Source organism: Plodia interpunctella, chromosome 15 (assembly GCF_027563975.2).
Source record: "Plodia interpunctella isolate USDA-ARS_2022_Savannah chromosome 15, ilPloInte3.2, whole genome shotgun sequence".
NCBI lineage: Eukaryota > Metazoa > Arthropoda > Insecta > Lepidoptera > Pyralidae > Plodia > Plodia interpunctella.
This window is the reverse complement of record NC_071308.1, coordinates 3,150,890-3,170,705: the sequence shown is the minus strand read 5'-3', so window position 1 is coordinate 3,170,705 and position 19,816 is coordinate 3,150,890. Positions and strand designations below refer to the sequence as shown.

The 19,816-nt window shown below is 33.4% G+C and overlaps 1 protein-coding gene and 1 long non-coding RNA gene across 2 annotated transcripts; both read left to right on the top strand.

Annotated features, from left to right (window-relative positions):
• The first annotated feature begins 1,892 nt into the window (after positions 1 to 1,892).
• On the top strand, positions 1,893 to 7,695 carry LOC128675940 (uncharacterized). The gene is made up of 3 exons (XR_010370087.1): positions 1,893 to 2,002; positions 2,910 to 2,984; positions 4,023 to 7,695. It is a non-coding gene; the product is annotated as an uncharacterized LOC128675940 (long non-coding RNA).
• A 5,091-nt stretch (positions 7,696 to 12,786) lies between these two features.
• Positions 12,787 to 18,506, top strand: LOC128676117 (uncharacterized). Its single transcript, XM_053756061.1, has 7 exons — positions 12,787 to 14,968; positions 15,372 to 15,508; positions 15,840 to 16,140; positions 16,455 to 16,551; positions 16,907 to 17,014; positions 17,681 to 17,842; positions 18,175 to 18,506. Exons 1-7 carry the CDS (start codon positions 14,610 to 14,612, stop codon positions 18,214 to 18,216), a joined length of 1,206 nt encoding a protein of 401 aa, XP_053612036.1. The 5' UTR covers positions 12,787 to 14,609; the 3' UTR covers positions 18,217 to 18,506.
• The last annotated feature ends 1,310 nt before the right edge of the window (positions 18,507 to 19,816 follow it).

Sequence of the window (19,816 nt, the reverse complement as noted above, 5' to 3'; positions counted from 1 at the left end):
TATAAGGTACCTACCGAGGGGTCCAATAATGACGCCCAATTACCTAGGGAATTTTAGGGTTTCCTACCTATAGCTCAAAATATAAAACAGAAATCCTTACGCTTCGTTGAGCATCTATCTGTCCCGTATTAGCTGTGAAATAATCAGTCACTTTAGTCAACGCTGTCAAAATATAAAATACTTAATTACATTTCGCGATTTCACTTAGGAATCAAAATTTAATCACGTTGACCTCGAATCATGAAATTTGGCTAGGTGGTAAAAGGACTTTCAATACAATGCAAGTAGGTATATTATAACACCGTAAATTTGTAAGCAAAAAATAATATTTTACGGAACCTAGCGTCGCGCGAATATAACCCGCACTTTACGGTTTTTTTAAATATATTTTAGACACATTGGTTGCGTAACACAACCAATGGATTGTGTGAAAAAACAAATTGTTTTTATTAATTATTTAATTAGTAACTATAGGTATTTTTGGGAAATTTTAAAATCTTTATTGGTTCCCAAATGTCGATGAAGCAGCATGTTATACTTAATTTCGTAAACACTTGAAAATGGTTTGCTGGCATTCCATGTCAAAAATACCTACCTATACATATAATCTGAGCTGGCCGAGGCGTCAGTTTTCAGACAGCCACTCAGTCGCGTCCATAGTCGCTGTTGCAGTACTATTTCATAAGTGGATCGGGTTTCGGTATTTTTATTCTGTAGAATTCTGAGAAGTCCCAAGTGTGTTCTTATCAGGTAGGTGTGATGACTGTATTAGCCTGTGTTAGACTGTGTGATCATGACGTTAGCCATGTACTCCAAGAAGTACTTACTAAATCCATGGCCGGGAGTATGTAGTTCCTTTTCAGTGTGATAAGTAAGGACGATCCCTTAGATGGTAGATCCGATAGATTTGGAAAGGTTCCGAAAACGAGAACTTATATGAAATAGACAAATATAGAATTTTCAAAATTGTGTTATAGAGTATTGTTCAAATGGAACTTGGGTACCTATACCTACATAATTTTGAATTAGTTTCTGGATTTTTTGACTCTGATAAGTGAATAAAATAACATTAAAAATTAAATTACTAGGTGTTTACCAGTGACTTCGTCAGCGTAAAATAGTTACTTCTGACAGCATAATCATATTTCTTGTGATTAATCTATTACCTAACCATGCCAGATTACTAATTTCTAAGTTCAATATTTTCGCGTTATTTTCGCATATTCTCGGTTTTGTTCTGGGCTATGAAGCCGTGAAGCCAGGGGTCAGCGTAAAAAATAATCTTGAAATATTTATGTCGCCTCCTTAACGTCAACCCTCCTTGGGAATACTATTGTTTCCAATCAGTTGCCCAGTTTCCTTGTATGATATTCATGGGAGGATATGGAGTGGTCTTATTTTAGGTTTCTTTCTCTTACGGTGGATACGCATTTCAGATCGTTACGATTGTAGCTGTCCCTAATTCGCGTGCAGTAAAAGAGGCTTTCGCTTTCCTCATTATGCGGCAACGGGAACGTCTAAAAAATAAACAGCTCGGTTTTTACGCCGTACCGCGCATTCACGTCACTCGTCGGAGACATTGCTTATCGTAATTACAATCTGACGCCGTGAATGCGGCATGTTTAGATAAAAGAGTCGGTCGGTGCGTTTGTTTACAACCCTATTGCTTGGTACCTATAATGTACAGTTAAAAGCAAATTGACCTACCCGAATTATAATGCCCGCTGCGCTGGCATAACAGAACGATGATGTCATGACTGTTCTACGTATATCTAAACTTTATTTACCAATTTGCGTGGTGGATATAGTTTCCAATAACATCATTGCCTTTTTTCCTAAAAAAAATAATAGTAGAAAACGGAAATACGTTCGACGTTTTTAACATTGACATCTGTCTATATCTTTGTTTGTCTTTTGTTTTCAGTCAATATATGTCAAATCAAAGTTCAGTTCAGTTTCGAAGATTTGAAAGTTTGTGTGAGATGTTGATAAAAATAGTAGGGTAAGTTCTAAAATTAATATTTGACGTGTACTTTTGGATAGGTTTCAATTCTTTTTTGGTGTGAAATCATTTCGAACCTACATGTTTCTGATCGACATCGATATGTGTACGTTTTCTTTACATATTCTAAGCGTTAAACAGATTCTTCATTAGATTCGATAGGTAGGTACCACATGGTGCATGATTACCTATCTATCCACGCGGAAGGCCAGAAACTGCAAGGCTCAGCTGGTAATATATAGCCATCTAGCTATTCTATTCTTAGTGAAGAGATTTTTTCTTTGTGCTTTATTAGTGGGTATGTGTACAATGCACAAAAAAATGCAATAGTAATATTATCAGGTCAATATATCACCTTTGCTGGAGTGGATAGTATAGAATATCAGCATTCAACATCTACACTTAATACTAACTTGTATTGATGGACATAATCACAAACCAGAACCATAGACAAACATTTTGTGAAAATCATACTATAAAACAAAGTCAACTGACACATCTGTCTGTTTATGTAAAACTCAAAAACCATTTTATTCTAATTTTAATTTACAAATGAAGCCGGGAAGGGCTGCTAATATAGAATAAATGCACTTTTTACATGTTTGGTTCGAAACAAATAAGTTTTGTTTAGGATATTATTTTATATATTTATTTTAATGTTTCTTCTTATGTAGGAGGTATACTAGTCTTAGATCTTATTCAAGTCGCTTAAAGAATTATGATATAACTTTTACAAATACAGTAATGTATATTTGCATATGTAGAAGTAAACTCAACTGTCTATTGGTGTTTGTTTTAATAAAATATAATTTTATAATGCCTCTGTACTGTAATCTTATTGGAAATACATTTTGACATGTATGGATTGGTACTTAGATATTTTACATTTGATAACTTTCTTTTGCAGATTGGGATAAAATGTCTTTGCCATTGGACATTGAAGATGAATATTTGGATGATCTTATTCAGCTCATTCCTACAGGTAGGTACATGATATTGCATTTGAAATTCTTTGTGAAAATAAACTCTGTTGAAGCCTTAAAACTAAAACTTAAGCCTGTAAAAATATTTTTGACAAAGTCTCTGTAACTGTGACTTAACCAATACAACTTGTTATGTATGATAGACATTTTATGATAGACATTCCATAAGCTTAAATATACAGGTTGTTAAGATACACAAACAACATTGTCACTTTATCCATTACATTGAACCCTCAAATATTACTTAAATTATGATATATTATATTATTTATATTTGGTTATTATTGTCACATTGTTTGGAAAAACCTCCCCTATTTTTATTAAAATTGATCTTCAGTTTTGATGAACTTCCATGCATGGCAAGAGTGTATAAGGCATACATACAGACTTATCAATACACATTGTACATTTATCTTTCGTACATAAATTTTAATTTTTGTACTTTATTTCGTACATATATATGAATTTCGTAGTATGGATAAAAATAAAAACTTATAGTAATTTTTCCCCTCATGCCACATGATTTCATTGATACCTGTGTGCGTTGATGTGTTCGATCGTGGCGCGGTTCATTGGCCTCGCTTTGACAGCTGATAGGTAATATGCATGGCAGAGCCCAGTATTAGTAAAAAAAAAAAAGATTTTATGATATTTTTTTTCATTAGTTTTACTTTAGGACTTTAGGTACTCATGTTACTGAACGAATAGAGGTTTAATGTCTTGTTTAAAGTACAAATTAGAGGATCTGTAGAAAGACGGTGCTTACCCAAATACCTACCCTGTGTTCTTATTATATGTATTGATGAAATATTGTTTTTTTCTTATGTTAAATGTTTTCTTTATACAGGAAACTTTAAAATAAACTAATATAGGCATACTAATCTACCTTAAAAACAAACTAAATTATAATCGCAGCGTTAATCGACAATCTAACAAGGTTAGCGATTAACGCTGCGATTTACTGTTTTAGCTTTTTCTTCATTATGAATGTTTACATTATCAATCGAAGAAATAAGCAAACTTATTTATTGTTCTAGATGAGATCACTCCTGAAGCAGAAGGGTATAGTTATTATCAACGGCAATCTTATGTGCCGGTCACATTTTTTAACAACGAGCGTAATATGAGACTTTTGTCTAATTGTCGCCCTTTACGTATAGAATTGGTAGACTGTAAAAAAGAAAATTGTTTCGAAAATAATGATGATGACTATTCTTATAATGCCAAAAAACAATCAGATGCATTAAACGTGGAAACTGAGTATGTTGTTGATCGAATTTCTTCGAGAGGTCTTACAATAAAGCGTAAGATTAAACCCATAGACGGAATAAAGTCGTGTAAAAATACAAAACACATTGATTTTAAGAAAAACATAGGTTTAATAGGAATGAAAGTTTCACAGACATTTGAAATCTTAGATATAGATAGTGAAAGCGAAGAGTCACAAATGAGTGACGAAAAGTCTGATAACGTGGAAGTAGGTTTCATGGTTAATAAGAGTAATAATGTCTTGGAGAATGATACGGTTGTGGATTCGGTCAGTGAGATTTCAGATACCGCAAGAATTACAGCGATATACAGAAAAGATTTGAATTGTTACTCAAATGATAATCATCAGGAAAAAAATACGTTTGTGATGTCTGGTGAAAAACAGAAAGCCACAAATGAAATGCCTGTGTTGTCACTGGTTACCGATAATATTGATGATCAAAAGCTAACAAAATTTTCAGACACTATTGGCAAAGACTGTAATAATGACGATGGAATTAGTAAGTGTGAAACTAATGATGGTACACGAAATGTACAAGAAAGCAAAGTTATGGAAAATGTGCAAAATAGGAAGGAGGTAAATGGTGATGATCATTTAAATAACATTTCAAAGGAAATTTCAGAACAAAATATACAAGGAAATAAAGCTGCAGGAAATATTCAAAAGATTACAAGTGCTTTGAATATTCAAAATATTAGTGAACTTGATGAAAACAAAAATAGGGAATCGAAAGTAAGCAATGGTTCAACATCGCCTATTTTTCCTTGTACTCCCTATATTAAAAATAAAAAGTTAAATAAGGATGGACATAATATGTCATGTCAGGTACTAAGTCATCCAAAAAATTTAATTGATAATAGAGTTAATCTTAAAAGAGTAATTAACCCGAAGAACTATAATCAAAATTCATCTGAAATAGTGAACGATTTTAAAAAAGATGTAAATGAATACATACCGCCCAAAGAAATTGTCACCACTGCAATTTTAAAAGAAAAATTGGCACCAAGCAATAAGGCGACAAGAGGCCCAACACCCACTTGCCAACAAATAAACCGCGATACTATACATACTATAGTAACATCTCAATCAAATAAAACTTTTGAACGTGTAGTTCATGATGACCCATTAGATGAAACTCATTTGAAAATCCAACCTCGTCGTGAATGTTTAAATATCAAGAGTGCAGCAGCTACTGTTTTTCAATCAAAGACACCAAATAAAGAAAAAATAATAAAATTGGATGGTAACATATATAAAGACGGTTTGGAAAATCAGAAAAATATCAAATATAATATACATAATGACACCAAGGTTACAGCGAATGTCGATCATATTGCATCAAAATTACTTTCTCAGGCAGTTGGTTCTGCTAACAATAATAATAGGAAAAAAGAACATTTCCAAAATGTTAATGCTATGCAGCAGAGCTTTATTGAAAATGCTTCAAATTTAGGACCGAAGCGTGTACATGTATTTCAAAAGATTGGATCTGCAATAATACAACAAGACTCTGATATAAATTCTTCAGGTGTTGCTAATAAACAACATAACATTTTGGCAAAACATCGTATAAGACCTTTTATAGGATCGATTTCTAGTTGGCAAAATATGAGCAATGAATTGTTAAAACCAAGTGATATAACTCTAAAAAATGATTTTATCCGCTTTAATCCACATTCTGAAAATAAAATTTCGTCAATTGAATCACACACGACTTTTTCACAAGTTACACCCGATATTTTTGAGAATAAAAATACAAAAGCAGCGAATCAAACACATATGTTGGATTCACCCAAAGATACTTCAGCATTTCAAAATGAAGCTACCATTACTGGAGGTAATTCAAACAGGTTTTCGCAAAACTCTGTTGTTTATGAAAATGGCCAAAAAAGACTTTCACAAAACTCTACTTGTAATTCCGAACACAAAAATTCAAAATCTTTGCCGAATATAATTTCATCACATCTCAGGCATAATTGCGGTATGTCATCTTTTGGGTCACAACCTCGACAATATGTCAGACCTATGATGAGGAATGATGGTACACAAATACTTAGTGTCAGAAACTATCCAAAACACACATATCCAAAAAATATGAATAACCCTAATTCTCTCAAAATGTCAATGTATCCGGGTGAATGTAACAATAATTATAATTTATATTGGCCATATATCTATACAAGATTTCCTCCACCGCCACCGCCGCCACCGCCACCTCCTCCTCCTCCTCCTCCTCCTCCGCCCCCTGCATGTGACGGGAATACAAGAGGTAATTCTGGCTTTTCCCAATCCCCTGGGAATGTAAATACATCAGATAAGAATAAAGTTAATGTTATAAGACAAATAAACATCATAGCTAGAAGTTCTACTGAAAAAACAAATATTGTGGATATGGATATTGATAACATAAGCCCTCTAAAGTGTCCACGTAATATAAATAATTCTACAAATGTAGTTTCAAGTAAATCTGAAATGTTTGAAGAACTGGAAAAAGAAATGATGAATATACATAATGAGGATTTAGGGTTTTCTAGGAACCAGCAGTTACATGGTAGTGGATTAACAGAAAGTAACAATATTAAGATATCTGACCCCAGAAAACAATATATAGCACTTAATAAAGTAATTGAGAATCAAGAGAGTGATACCAGGCTTCAAGTTGGAGATAAAAGAGAGAAAATCACCAACGCGCTCAAAAGACCATCCGATACATTAGTTTCCAAAAATAATGCTAAGAAAAAGAAGAATTCGGAAATAGGACCATATTATACACTTGTAAAAGAAACAAAAAACTCAAGCCAAGGATATTCCCCACCCATTTTGCCTATACCTAGTTATGAAAAAACTTTGGAGATTTTAACGCGTGCTAATTATGATGCTCAAAAAAGTATCGATGCCGGGGCTGAAGGTAAAGAAAAATCTTGTGTAAAAGAAGACATTAAAAACACTAACAAGAAAGATAAAACAAAGAAGATATCTCTGGACGAATATAAAAATAGAGGCGGCAAGAAACGGGTATGCGAAAGAAAAAAGCGAAAATGTGAAAAGAAAAACAGATATGTAAAGCAATGTTTAGAAACCAAAAACTCTGATCAGGATCAAGGTTATGATTCAGATACCACCATTATTCTTTGACCAGTAGAAGGCGTGAGTTGATTTTCAGTATTTTTTTTGTTATCAATTTATTTGCAGTGCAAATGTACTTTGTCATGAGATTGTTTTAATATTCGACTTGTTTTGCCTTTAAGCTTGGGTTTTACTTTTGTACATTTGTATGCTATTAGCTATGCTAAAGCTATGTTAAAGCTTTATTCATAACAAAATCTTTGTATTTGAATAAGAGTTGCTTTATTTTAAGATTTATTCTTATTGAGAAATGTTGAATGTTATTAAAGTATATTTGTTGTTGCCAAAGTTGAAATGCAGTTTATTACAATTTATCTGTGGTTTGTTACTATATACCTCAAATATTTTGTTGTTTATTCATAGCTAGTAACATTTGCTTCTCTTTTGGGCAGTGAGACTGAACAGTCATTAATATGATGTTAATTATTTATTAATATTACTTTGATCTTGAGTTGATCTCATAGTTTGTTAATATGTTACATTGTTGTAGTTTTAAGTTTCTATTATTTTTATTAGAACTCTAAATAGAAAGCTAATTTTGTTATTCATTTTACTTCAATTATATTTTTATTGTTAAGACAGACTTGTTAAATAATGTAAGTTTTCAGTCATAGACACACTACATATATGGAAAACAGAATTTAGAATGAAGATATAGAAGTGTCTTTGTCTTCATTCTGTCCTCGGTATAAATAAGTTTATAGATGATATCCTTGCAAAGAATGAGTCCGTTATACGGGATTAGGTTACTTAAAAACATCCGTAGGCCTAAATTCTGCTATTGTAGTGAATATAGTGTAGTTCTTTTTACAAGCATAACAATTTATATTCAAATATCATAAACAACACCGTTTGTTCTAAGAATTTGTATCATTCGTTAGATTTTACTTTCAGTCAAAAATAAAGTAAAAAACAAAGGTTTACTTTGCGCCTTTTGCTGTCGTTCGCTCAAAGGCTCAATCAACATAAACGGACGATAAAAACTTGAAATTTTTTTTTATCATACTGTACTAAAAATTGAGTTTGCTAAAAAATGTAGAACAAACGTCGTTGAAAGCTTTTATTTAACTTTCTATGTACATACATAAAAGGGTGGTTCGCAGAGCGATTCGACCGCTGCGGCTGCGCGGTCATTACAATCCGTTAATTTTCTTGAGAAAGGAATTATTTTCAAAATTAATCATTCATAAAATTTACATTAATATAGTAAGGAGTAATTAATGTAAAGTTATACAGTAAAACTCATTCTCATATTTGTTAAAATTTGTAAAATTGTAATGACAGCGCGACTGCAGTGGTCAAAACGCTCTGCGAACCACCCAGAAACGTATGTGTGAATGCAACTATGTTTGGATGGAATCTTGCAACTAAATTTTGAAGCATGTACTGACATTTTGTACACACGTTAGTTTGGATGTCAATTATTTATGGCATACATGACTTGATGATGGGAACTCTTCAAAGGTTTACTGCACGTACATGACAATATACATTTTCATCATGGATTTAGTAAGTAACGGAGTACCTACTAATTCCATGATGTTTTTAAAAAATATATACTTGTGTCATATATTTACTTCTTACTGGTATTTTACAAGTAACGGTGTATACTTATTTAGGTGCTTACATATTTTACACCTTAATCTTCCTCAGAAATCGCAATATCAATAGGTGAAAACCGCATGAAAATCCGTGCAGTAGTTTTTGATTTTATCGCTACGGTTTATCGCGAACAGATGTGGCAGAGGACTGTTTTATAATATGTAAGGGTAAGAAGATATAAGAGACAGATAGACATTCCTATATAATTATATAGGAATGTCTATCTATCTCGAATAGGAATGCCATATTTGATCTTCTATGATGGAAAATGTTTGTACAACTATTTGTTTAATTTGAGACATCAAATGTTTAAGTACACAAATATCTAAATATATTGCAGTTTTACAAAATTGGGTACTGTTTTAATTATTACTAGCGGCCCGCCCCGGCTTCGCCCGAGTAAAACCATTATAAATTATATACATAAAATATTCCTCAGGAATCAAACTATTAAAAAAACTCGCATCAAAATCCGTTGCGTAGTTAAGAATAAGCATATATAGGGACAGACAGCGAGAGGCGATTTCTTCGTTTTATACTATGTAGGTACTATTCGTAAATATTTAAGCCGAAATGACTATCGGTAAGGTCACAAAGTCGTCCGGATCGTGGTGATCCAAAAAAATCTTTTCCAGTTCCATTTTTAAGCACCATTTGAGGCCTGCAATTAATCTACCTGACGCAGGCTTTGGTGTTTTCTCGTCGTAAATCTAGGGATTACACATCGCGACAGATCGACGCTGCGCGGAATCGTTTGCCTGTTTTTTTTGGGTAAGGCGCGATTTTGGAACTTAATGAGTAAAAAATTATATACTTATATATGGAATATAATATATGCAAGTCTAAAGATTTACTGATTGACAATTTTACCGAGGTAGTCAAGTAAAATTGGATGGACTAACGGTAACAATAAATGTGACCACACCCACACAAAGTAACTTTAATTATTTTAGATAACTTTAATTTCTATGCAGTATCTGATAAAGATTATTATCTAAGTTAGAAAAAAAAGTTATCTAAGTATTTAGCATTATTTACTTCGACACGAGCCAGTCAGTTGCCTGTTTAATAATTCAGTATTAATTTTTTCATTCATATTTAAATTCGTGACTTCATTTGCATACCTACAGGAAAATTTGTGGAAACGTGAAACAATGGTTGGAAATAAATTTGTTTTGTTAAAAATACATGGAGCGCTCCCGGCGCTACTTGAAACCTAGCTCGTATTTGTATTTTACTAAGTTTCTACTGTTTCTCTTAGCCGACTTAATTTACAGTTTCCTGGGGGTACCTATACTTCTATATTTGTTATTTATCGTTTAGTCTAAAATGCGCATTTAGGAATAAGAAGTTGCCAATAAGGCCTGTTCCACCACTTTTCGATGAATTATCATAATTATAATCTGACAGATAAACTAAATTCTAGATAAATCTACGTGAAGTGTTTTGTCAACAAGTGTTTCAACAAACTCATTTTAACGCTATCTGTTCGTAATCGTATGTTACATTATGTGCTATCAGACACATTTATCAGCAAGCGGTGATACAGGCAACTGCAACTGCCGCACATGTCGTGGCGTTGGCCGCAACTGCACGAACCGGACTTATTTAGTTTTTTGTTCGCAAGGGTCGGAGCAATGGCGGAACCGCTTTCTCACTCATCTGCCGGAGCCCCGCGTATCGCAACACAACTTTCGTTAGAGAAATGGCAATTAGGAATGTCCTCTTTGTCTTTGCTTTTTGGGTAAAACTCAATTTTCAGACCGATTACGCAGATCCGGTTCTGAATAATATTACTTTAGTAAATAGCGACGGAAGGATTAGCCCGGCCTTGGACCCGTGCATAAATTATCCGTTTTCTAGTTCCAGTTTGTGTAAATAGTGCCGGCTTGTTTCTAGTGCTTTTGTTATTTGGGCAAAATTGATATATTTTAATAGTGCAATGTACTCATATAAGCGAATACTCCAGCCACTATACACTATTTTAACCAAAAGAAATCCGTTAATTGTCAATTTATTGTATAAACTGTTATATTTAGACCCCGTAGACTGTGGAAATAGTAAATCCGTAACATCTGCCACTAACAAAATGTGAAAATACAAATTAAATTGTGCTCTCGAGAAACTTGCTATTGTAATTGTACAGGCGTTTAGTATTTACGCAATCAAAAATAGGGTAAAGTCAGATAATGGTAATATGTATAATCTAAATAAGTTCCGAAACTAGCAGAAATATACTTAATATAGTTCAGTTTGTCCTAGCGCGTCCTGTGGTAGGTATATGTGTCAGACTATGTTATAAGCTTATGAATATGTCTAGCGCTGTGCTACTTTGTAAAAGAAGTGTCTATTCATATTTCTTTAAATCTGCCTTTATTGCGTTCTGATTATAGTTCAGGGGCTCGGCATCTTTATAAGGCGTCGTTTTTAGGATAGGACAAAACAAGAAAATAGTTGATTATTTTTATATTTTCATGAAACATGCAATATTTAAAAAATACGCAAAAGGCCATGGCATAAGTACCTACTAATAGCTGATAATAATGTACTTTACGGAAACCTATTCATTCCTGCCTTTCACTTTGACATGTGGGTACAAAACTTTCAATATTTAGATATCTTCAACTCTCAAAACTTTCACTTTGGTAAAAGTTTCTCACCGTAATAATAACATGTTTTAGTATACATTATACTAAAACATACATGACCGTGTACATTATGTACTATTTACAACTAGAAAAAAAAAACATGAATCCTTCTGGCATGGTAAGATATCAACACAGTTTAAATGAGTTTCAACATTTTTTCTCAGCAATGGTCGTTCCGAAATGGTGGTATGTAGCTAAAAAGTGATGTAAAAATTGTATTTTATATTTTGTCTTTCAGCCTCTAGGACTATGCTGCACCATGCCGGCTTGCATCCGTGCAATATCTCATATGCGAATCTCGTTCGCGCACGACATGCATTCAGTCAGGTTGCACTTACATCGTTTTACATCTATTTTCAGAACATTATACAAGAGCTTGGTATAGACGAGATGGCTTTATCATGATTCTTAATGGCTTCATGTCAAGGTCAGGAAGCCTAATCTGTCTAAAAGGGTTTTATCTTTTTTTTATTAACTATCTAAAATTCTGCGAATATGTAAAGTTTTTGCAATTGTAGAGAATAAATTTAAGTATGTAATATTGAAACACTCAGGAACTTTTTTAATATATCGTTGGAATGACATCTACACGCAAAAAAAATATTGCACACCGAGAGTGCCGGCAGAGAAGTGAAAATTTGAATATTAACGTTGTGCATTTTTGACGTCTTACGAATTTTCGATGAGGGTCACGTGTCCTGACGCGAGTTTAACATTTTTCACCCATTACAAAAAGAGCACAACGCCGTTAAGGAAGTTTTCACTTCAAAAAGGCGCATGTTCTTTTATTTTTATTCATACGCAATATATCGTATATTTACCACGGAAGAGAAATTTACGTATCAAAGGTTGGCTGAAAGACATTGTTTAGCAATAAGCCCGCCATTGGTCTTTATATGGACATGGTTGTATCTATCAGTGACGTTTACAACCTCGAGTTGTAATCTTAACGTAGAATGAGATTGCATTGACAGCATTGGCTTCATATCAATCTTCGTTTTCCGCGACAAGTTCAGGTAAAATATGGTAGATATTTCTGTAAACTGCTTCGTTCTTATATTATTTATAAAAATAAAAATACATACAATAAACGTCCATAAGGTAGCTTTGGAGCCCGTGGAACGTCATACTGTATCGCCTGGATCATAACCTAACTTCACAAAACTAGGTTAGAAATTAAATGTCGCCACTTTGCCCTAGCCCACTCTCAGCATTCTCTCCTACAGCTGCGAGACCCGAATATTAATGCCTAACTATACTTTTAACCCCAACTTGCCCTAACTCGTCGGGGACATCCCGCGTCTTGTGTGTAGATACACCATGAAGAGAGAGATTTACGGGAATATTTTGTTTAAAATGAATATAATATATTTAAATTAAATACTTATTTAAATAGCACTTTATAAATAAAATAACTTCATTACCTATTACATGTCTGCAATATTCTTATTTATTTATAGGCAGACATTAATTTGTAACATCTAATAATATGGCAAAGGAATATCTCAGGTTGTACATCCCAAACACCCCCTCCTTGATTTTGTGCGTTATAGAAAACGAGGACCAAGAAACACTAACAAAAAAATGTTCTTCATATAGAATAAATAACTACCTATATAATTTCTAAATCTAAAATTTAATATAACTACTTAACAGTTTTTAAACATTTCAATGGTAGGTTCAGCTTAAAAGTACCTATTCTTTTAACTTTAGATTCTTCCGATATGTAGGTAAAATAATTTCTGCATTAAGTTGTTTTTAAACGTAGGATTAAAACGAAATACCGAAATACGTGAGAAATAATGAAAAGTTTGCGATTATTCCTACGCGTTAATTCCTATATGTGTGTCACCGATGGAGAGCCGAATAAGTTTGTGTGTATGTGTGTCCTATCACATTAGTTGTTCCTTTCTATTCTTATGGTGTCACCAGTTTTACATTCTCCTTCTCATGGTCGCCCTAGTGATGCTCCACTTTTTAGTTCTTCCTTTAAATTCGAATGGAACTTGTCATGAAATATTCGCGCCATTTTATGTTACAGATCCTATTTCAAAAATACTTTGGTTTGTTTGGGAATAAATCCAGGAGTCCGTATTGTTTTTCGGTGTTTTTCAGACTTGAAAGGGAAGTTTTATGTTGTTCTCCTGTTTTTTATTTGATTGACAAATTGTATGGAAGTCTTATTGACTTTGTATAGTCAGCAATTTAGTTTTAACACCGTTCTAATATTCTCTTTCATTTCTGATTTACCAAGTAACATTCTTAATTTCTTGTTTTCATAATCACTTTTCTTAATACTGCTTGGTATCAATTTAAAAAATAAAACCATAATCTATTTATTATTAATGAATGAGAATAAGTAGTACTTTTTACCTATGCTTCAAATTATGTCATTAATTGTTAATTACTTAATCATTGCCTAGTCTTCCATCTGGCTTTATTATTTACTAGCTGTACCCAGCGGTGTCACTCGCGGTTTATCATACTTTGTAATTTTGTAAACTGCAAATGCAAATTTTTTCTTATGTAAGGATGCCGAGAACCTGTAAAGTGGAGGAGAAAAAGCTGGAAAACGGAGACTGGGTTCCGATGCTGTATGGTGGCAGTAGCAACTGGAAAAAACGCTAACTTGAAAGAGAGAGATGACAAAGAAGAAGATGGAAACTACTCATCTATAATGGTTTTACTATATAACAGTAATGCAAAAAAAATATGAGAAAAACCCATAATCCGTTATATTTATTATCCACTTACGAACACGATTTCTTTTATACGTAAGTAGTTATCCTAAAATTGAATAGCCGATGGGCGAAATTAAAGAAATTAACCTTACATGCGTAAGTATATAATTATGAAAATACTGTCGTTCACGAAGGCGAAGGAAAAAGTATATAATAGTAATATTAAAACTCCAAGCTCGATAACGTGACAGTCTGTGGAATAAAATAAGCAAATACAGCATTCATTGCTACTTAGTCATGGAAGACCTGGATTTGAAAACTTTAAAGGAGATTTACCCACAAAAGTATTTCTATAAACTATTATGCAGATGTCTTTATTTTTTCGGCTGCGGCGACTTCTGGTACGAACAGAAAGGAAAATCCACTATAAAGAAGAATTTATACGCTTTTTGGGCTGGTTTATCAAACATTTACCTAGTAGTGGTGATTTTAAATGAATTTTTGGCATACACCAGAACTGATTTGCTTGAAAAAGAGAAGAATGACCTGATGCAGCACACGTTTGCGCATCCTGCCGTTTGGAGCAAAATTGCCATATTGATGTTTAGGAAAAAGCGAGTTATGCTAGTGTTGAAGAGATTTTTCGAGGAGACGAGGTATCTGAAACTTTTACCTAAATGTTTTCGCCAAACAATTCTTGTGAATTTGTTTTTTAAGTCACGAGAATTTATGTATAAGCAAGCATGTAGACACACAGAGGTCATCAATGAGGTGAGGTATGCCGATAGTAATTCTTGGCAAAGGAGAATCGGTCATTCTCGTTCGTCACACTTTTGTAAAAAATAATCCGGACTAGGACAAAGTTGGGGGTGACAAAAGGGAATAATCGGAATTTTTTGGCAAAGGAGAATTACGACCGAAGAGCGACATTTTCATTTTCTCATTTGTCTCTTTGTAATAAAAAAAAAGTACATAAGTAAGTAAGTAGTACGTAGTCCTCACTACGTAGGTACTACTTACTTACTTATGTATAAAAACAATAAATGCGTATTTTCCTAGGTCTATATATTCCTCCAATGCTATCGACAAAGCCGCTTTGTCCAAGAGCTTCAAGTATTGTTTTGCTCTGGGGTTCGTGTGCTGGTCAACTCTTTGCACGGCGGAGATAGACGGAGTCAGAGCGCATTTCAAAGAAGGTAATGTTAAATACAAAACTTATAGATAAAGAGTTTATTTGCATTTGCATCTGTTGAGACATATCTAGTAACTTTAAAAACTCCATCAAAATCACTTGTTTAATACTATGTATGTAGTGGTAATGGACGGGAAAAAAGTTGTGTTCGTATATAGTACAGGTCGCCAGAGTACAGACTTTCTTACTATATTTTCTTCACTGGAACCTATGGTGGTCTATAAAAACATGTATTAGATTAGTATCTACATAAATTATTGACTCATGTCAGGGTATAAAAGAGTTTCCAAGTTAATATTGCAAATATTGCATTTGATTTTTAAGAGAATTTTCAGGTATACCAATCAGGACAGAAGTGACATACTTCCCCACGCGGTCGAACTCTGGAGTCTTCATCAACATCCTACGATTCTTCATGGACTTTCACTGGTTTTACTTGGTCGCTATTATGTTGATCGTGGATTTCCTTGCGATTTCTTCCTTGATCTTCACCGAAGCAAAGTTCAAACTTCTTCAATTGTACTTCAAGGATTTAGAGAAATTGTTTAACGATAAGACTAAGAGTAAAAAGGAACAAGATGAGGATTTCAAGGAACGGTTCATTGAAGGCATCAGGCTACATGAAGATGCCTTGTGGTAATATTATGAATTTAGTTTGTATTTTTAAATAAAGAAGTTGATAAAAAAACGTGGTGAAATAGGATTTATATTTAGATGATAGATGACGTAAAGTGCACAAAATTGTATAGCGAAAATGTTGCGAGGCATGTCTTTTTTTACACACTTCTCCATGCATTAGCCTGCACAAAATTAGTTGGTACTACGTTAAGTATATCACTTTAAACGTTTATTTTGCTTCTATATCTAATTGTTACTTTAACTCTATATCTTTGATGTAGTAATTCCTAGATTTGGTCTGTTGAAGCCAGGAATCACAAGTATTATTTCAGGAGCGCCAAAAATATCCAGTCCTCTTTGGGGAGCATCTACAGCATTCAAATATTCGAAAGCCTCAGTCTTCTCACAATCTGTCTCATCAAGCTCGTTGCAAGTACTACTTTTCCCTTATTTGATTGGAATAATTTAATGTTTGTTTGTAAATTCAACAAAGAAATCGTATACAAAGGAAGGACGTATACATTAGTAAAAAGAGAGAATGTTTGTAGTTATATTTACAGTCAGAAATATTATTTTTTTGCTTCTTCTATCCCGGACTCTCTGGTGTCATAATGTTCAGCTTTGTACAAATAAATGCTTGGGTCTAAATGATCTAATGAACTGAATAGTAGGTACTTCAACAATATCGTTTTACTAATCCTATTACAATTTGTTTTTATAGTATTTGTATGCAATAATCCTTCTTTTCGAATAACTGTATCCAATTTTAGTTTATGATTTGCAGACAAGTGAGCGGATTTTAGTACTTTTGATCGCCAATTTTGCTTACATCATTTGTGTCATTGTTCTGACTGGAACTTATATGACGGCTGGTGGTGATATAACCTATGAAGTAAGTTGTACCATCTCTCATCTGATACATGCGCCACATAAATTATAAAGTGGCTACAGGAAACTTGTCAATAAATGAATACGCAATACCCCTGAGTAAAATGAAAGAAAGAAAAAATGAAAGAAAGACAGACTTAAATGTTTTTGTAATATTTGTATTGTATACACAGCTTGACCATTTAAAGAACCTTACTTAACCAAGAGTAGAAATTAATTAAAGAGGAACTAAAAAAATTCCATACAAAGTTGCCATACTTCAACATTTTACGTCAAAAATGTGACAGCTACGAAGAAACTATGGTCAAGCTGTACATACTTTGTTTTTACAATTAGAAATATTAACAATGGCGAGTAGGGAATGGCAGTAAGGGAAGTTAGGTCATTATTAAAAAAAAGTCAGTAGGGAGTTATTCCAGATATTATGTTCTACCTGACTAACAAATTTCATCTTGTTCGAAATTTGTTCAATAGACTTAGTATGACTGAGTCATGAGCCTAACTCCTTATCCATCTATAAGGAAGACCAGTGCGTCAGCAGTGGGGACGTGGGCTGTTGATGATGACGGTGATGATTGAGTAACAATCATACGTCCAAACTTTCGATGGAACGGCAGAGCCCCAGCAGCGGTGAGGAAATTAAATTGTCTGAGACTGGATTTATTTCTAGGCATCTAGGCTGTCGACAGCGATATTCCACTGTGGCTGGGAGATCTGCCAGAAGAAATCTGAACTGCGTCCTCTGGCCGTGCTGGCGATACAGAGGAGTCAGGTTCCGGTGTACATGACCGCTTTCGACATCATAGAGTTGTCGTACGTCAACTATATATCGGTAAATATTCTGTACTGTCCATGGTACTATTAGTAGGTACTCCACGTAGTACCTATTAATTCCAAGGTACTGTCTAATTATTTAATGATTTTTTTTAGGAGAATATAGCATGTTAGATGATATCTTTTTGGCCACATCACGTGACCATAAATATTTCATTTTGAGCGTTTGTCCCAATTATATTTGTAACCTACCATAACCCATCCAAATTTTCTGACCTTGTCATCGCCCTGTTAACCGAATTGAAAAGAAAATTTTTTTTCTGACTTTCCCGGTGATATAGTACCTAATCCCCATTAAAATTATATTTACATATTCATTCTTGATTTTAGGTATTGCGGTCATCGTATTCCTTCTTCGCAGTTATGTATTAAAGAAGGACTTCAGTTTACCTTCAAAGTGTTGTTTTTTGATTCCGAATTCGACATTAATAGAATATTTGAATGCAATGGCGTTTTATTTGTTACTAATGTTTATTTATCTATAAGAAAATTGCCTGTCAAAAGTATCTTACCTAGTAGTAATGGGCTAAACCTTTACTTGTACTTATTCGCTTGTTCTTCTACCAACATCGAAATAGTAAATTCTTACGGGGTATCAACTATAACGTAGATTTTCGGTATTATTATATGCTGGCTGGTATAAAAGTTAAAATAAAAACCAATATTCCTAAATTGTTTTATTTTTTAATTCATTCAATGAGTATTCTACTTGTGATTGAAGCATATTAAAAAAGTTTTAATTCGATTATGAATTTGATTATTACTTGACACAGTAACAGCAGACTTTTGGAGAAATTAGTTACGATTTTTTTTCTAAGTTATCAATGATTAACTAGTAGTAGTCACCCGACCGGCTTTCATTTTTAATGAAATGATATGTCTTAGCCTATAATGATTAGGTACGATGCAAGTTTTGGTAAAAAGTTAAATGGTCGATGAAAAAATTTAAGTATCTTATTTGCTATAGAATTGAACATAAAATTACTATGATATAAAATCAATTAATTACAATGTAAATAAAAATATATACCTATTTGCATAGAAAACATTAACACTGTTTCTCCTTTTATACGTACTGAGTTAGCGAAAAATAAAGAGCTGACAGGCGAAATAAAAGACTTGTTCAAATCAGAATTAACGGCTCACCTTCGTAAAACACTGTAATCACGAAGCCAGAAGTTTACGCAATTACACGTAGGCAGAAAGTTTTTACCGTCTCGGCATGAAAAAGTAAGGTAATTTGGAGCTGGCTGCACGATAACTTTGCAGTCTGTTTAAATGCTTCAGTGGTTTTATTCAGCCACCAAAACCGCTATGAAAGAACTGGACATGAACTTTAAAGAAGTTTTATTCATAAAAATAAATTTCCAGTCTTCTTTGGGGCCATCTACTGCATCCGAATAATCGAGAGTTTCAGTTTGCTCATTGTCTGTATCATTAAAATCGTTGTAAGTTCTTCATACATTTGGTAATCAATACATATAATAAAACTCTATGATAAAAATTCTGTACCTTAAATATATTTACTAAACAAAATTAGGCGATAGCAATCTACTGGACGGATTCGAATTAAACTTTTGTTATATAGCTATTAAGCCTGGGTATACAGGGTATAAATAATTTTGAAAACTGGAACGCCTGATGGAGTACTATGATAGTACAGCTAAACTATAGAAAATATAGAAATGACGCCCTAACAAAAGTTGTTCAGTCTTTCTGTTGAAGTATAAAAACCGAAAATCTGGAACACTTGAAGAAGAGTCATAATGGTCCAGCTAAACTATAGGAAATATACAAATGACGCGTTAACATTTTTAAGTCTGATGAGCATCTTCTGTATAGGTATCGTTACGCTTTGTCTGTACAGTTAAATTTCTCTAATAATTTTGACTACTTGCCAAAAGTTGATCGGCCACGCGAACGAATGAATTGTTGAACGAATGAATGGATTGAATGCTGAAATCGAATGCTG

Excerpts from the sequence above, each read along its gene's own strand:
- LOC128676117 (XM_053756061.1), top strand. The coding sequence starts at position 14,610 with ATGGAAGACCTGGATTTGAAAACTTTAAAGGAGATTTACCCACAAAAG. Across the intron at positions 16,141-16,454 it reads CTACATGAAGATGCCTTGTG|GAGCGCCAAAAATATCCAGT; the intron begins GTAATATTATGA and ends GTATTATTTCAG. Across the intron at positions 17,843-18,174 it reads CGTACGTCAACTATATATCG|GTATTGCGGTCATCGTATTC; the intron begins GTAAATATTCTG and ends TCTTGATTTTAG.